Raw genomic sequence first — 2386 nt, 5'->3', positions numbered from 1 at the left:
GAGAGAAGTGAAAGAAGAAATATAATGCAAATTCAGCAAAATAGAGCTAGATCAAACTTGCATAAAATAACAAAAAATATTGTTGACTGATATTTTGTGTAATGATTTAATATAAAGGGTCATTCTTGTTCTTGCTTTGTGACTCTCTAAGAAGATGAGTAACTATTTTTTTTTATTTGTAATAACAAAGATCATTTTATATCAGTACATTAGATTCTTGTCTGCTTGTGGGTCCTATGATTTTACTTACTTCAATTTTAATGTGACTGAGAGACTAAAATATGACCTTTACAGCAGATTGAGACTAATTAAATCAAATGCAGAATCAAAAGGTCTTTTTGCTTTTGGGTGTTAAGACGGAAAATGAATTTGAAAAAAGCAAATTATGTTAAATAATTGAAAATTGTCCTAACTAATCATCCCAAAGTATTCATTCAGTTCTTACTTTGTTGCTTGCAAATTCATTCTCTTGAATAACAGGGCACTAGCATTTCTGAAACATGAAGCCAAGGATAGCTAGTATGCTAGGATAAAGTGTGCTTCTGAAAAGAATACAATTTCCCTGGTAGATTTTTGTTTACCTGTTTATTTTTAAATATTGTTTATATGTACAAGAAAGCAGGATCTCTCAAGAGCTGTCTGCCCCTTTGTCTAGTTCTTGTTCGATGTTACTCAGTAGTTTTGGACTGAATTTGAGAGAAATTGTATTTTTATAATTGCCACCTATAACTGGCAAAATCACATAAATATCAGTATTTTTACTGTCTAATAATTTACTCCATCTCTCTCTTCTTTCCTTCCTTCTTTCCTCTTTCTTTTTTTCCTTCTTTCTTTCTTTTTCCCTTTCTTTCTTTCCCTGTGTCTGAGGGGTGATATGCAGATCTTCATGAAGACCCTGACCTGCAAGACCATCACCCTGGAGGTGGAACCCAGTGACACCGAGAATGTGAAGGCCAAGATCCAGGATAAAGAAGGCATCCCCCCTGACCAGCAGAGGCTCCTCTTTGCAGGCAAACAGATGGAAGATGGCTGCACTCTTTCTGATTACAACATCCAGAAAGAGTCGACCCTGCACCTGGTCCTCTGTCTGAGAGGCGGCTGCTAATTATTCAGTCTTGCATTCATAACACCCAATGATGGCATCACTCTGCACTCTAGCCATTTGTCCCAATTTAAGATTAGAAATTACCAGTTTCAGTAATAGCTGAACCTGTTCAAAATGTTAATGTTTTTCTTCCTTCTTTCCTTCCTTCCTTCTTCCTTCCTTCCTTCTTCCTTCCTTCTGTCCTTCCTTCTTTCCTTCCTTTTGTTTTTTTTCTTCCTTTCCTTCTTTCCAAGGCTGTCTGAAAAGCAAAATATAGGCAAGCAAACAAATATTTTGTGATATCATCACAAGTCATGAAAAAGACTAATATCATTATAAATCACTATAAATAACAAGTCAAACATGTCACTATACAGTTGTGTTACAGCGAAATCAATACAACATTTCTTATTTGTATGGGTTTTCCATATCTTTGGAAATAAAACTACAACAGGAAATAAGGAAGAAACATTCTTAAATGACATATATTTAATTCTTAAATGACATATATTTACATAAAATCATATATAAAATGATGATTTTATAGCATCACAAAATTCATCTTCCTCAAATAAAGATTGATAGTAAATGTAGTCTGAATTTTAGTCCATGTCATTTGCAGTGAATTAAATTATTTCCACACATGATAAATGCTTGAATAATTTGTAACAGAAAAATTACCTGATTTTTACCCTTTATAACTTTACATGGCACCTACATATAATAATTTAAATAGTAAGTTTTTGGAAGCTAGTCTAACAGGAATTTTTCTGATTCTTCCTTTTAAAAGAATACTTAACAGTCCATATCCTTAATAGTTTTATTCTGCTTTTACTTTTTATTGTTCTTTATAACATCACAAATAATAGTCTCAATGTAGTGTAATTTATGTGAAAAAATTATAAAGTGAAACATGCACGTCCCTCGGAGTGTGAAAATGAACTTTTCTCCCCCTTAGAGAATATTGTAATATTCAGCTTTAATAGTCTCTCCTCAGAGTAAAGAAAACCTTTTTGTTTCTTACTATAAAAGAAAGAATGTGTCTATGTCAAGATTTCTTTAATAACCGGGACCTGCTTCTTGCTGTCTTTATATGTACCAGGGTCAAGGGTTCACGAGGTTTAATCATAGCATGGCACATTCTCTCCCGGGGACCAAAATCATGAAAAGCTATCCTGAGAGGAAAATCTACTCTATGTTTAAAGTGAGTTTGAAAATATCTTGTCTTTTTCCAATTAATCTGGGCTAACATGGAAATTCATATTGATTTTATTTGACTTACTTGTACTCCAAGGAAGAATA

The 2386-nt window shown here is 33.1% G+C and overlaps 1 protein-coding gene across 1 annotated transcript; it reads left to right on the top strand.

Annotated features, from left to right (window-relative positions):
- Window positions 1-874: 874 nt before the first annotated feature.
- LOC118894844 (ubiquitin-like) lies at window positions 875-1105 on the top strand. The gene has a single exon (XM_036851507.1). The coding sequence runs from the start codon at window positions 875-877 to the stop codon at window positions 1103-1105; it is 231 nt and encodes a 76-aa protein (XP_036707402.1).
- Window positions 1106-2386: the final 1281 nt, after the last annotated feature.

The sequence above is a fragment of the Balaenoptera musculus genome, chromosome 4 (genome assembly GCF_009873245.2).
Source record: "Balaenoptera musculus isolate JJ_BM4_2016_0621 chromosome 4, mBalMus1.pri.v3, whole genome shotgun sequence".
In the NCBI taxonomy this organism is placed as follows: Eukaryota; Metazoa; Chordata; class Mammalia; order Artiodactyla; family Balaenopteridae; genus Balaenoptera; species Balaenoptera musculus.
This window is presented reverse-complemented; position numbering and strand designations above follow the sequence as displayed.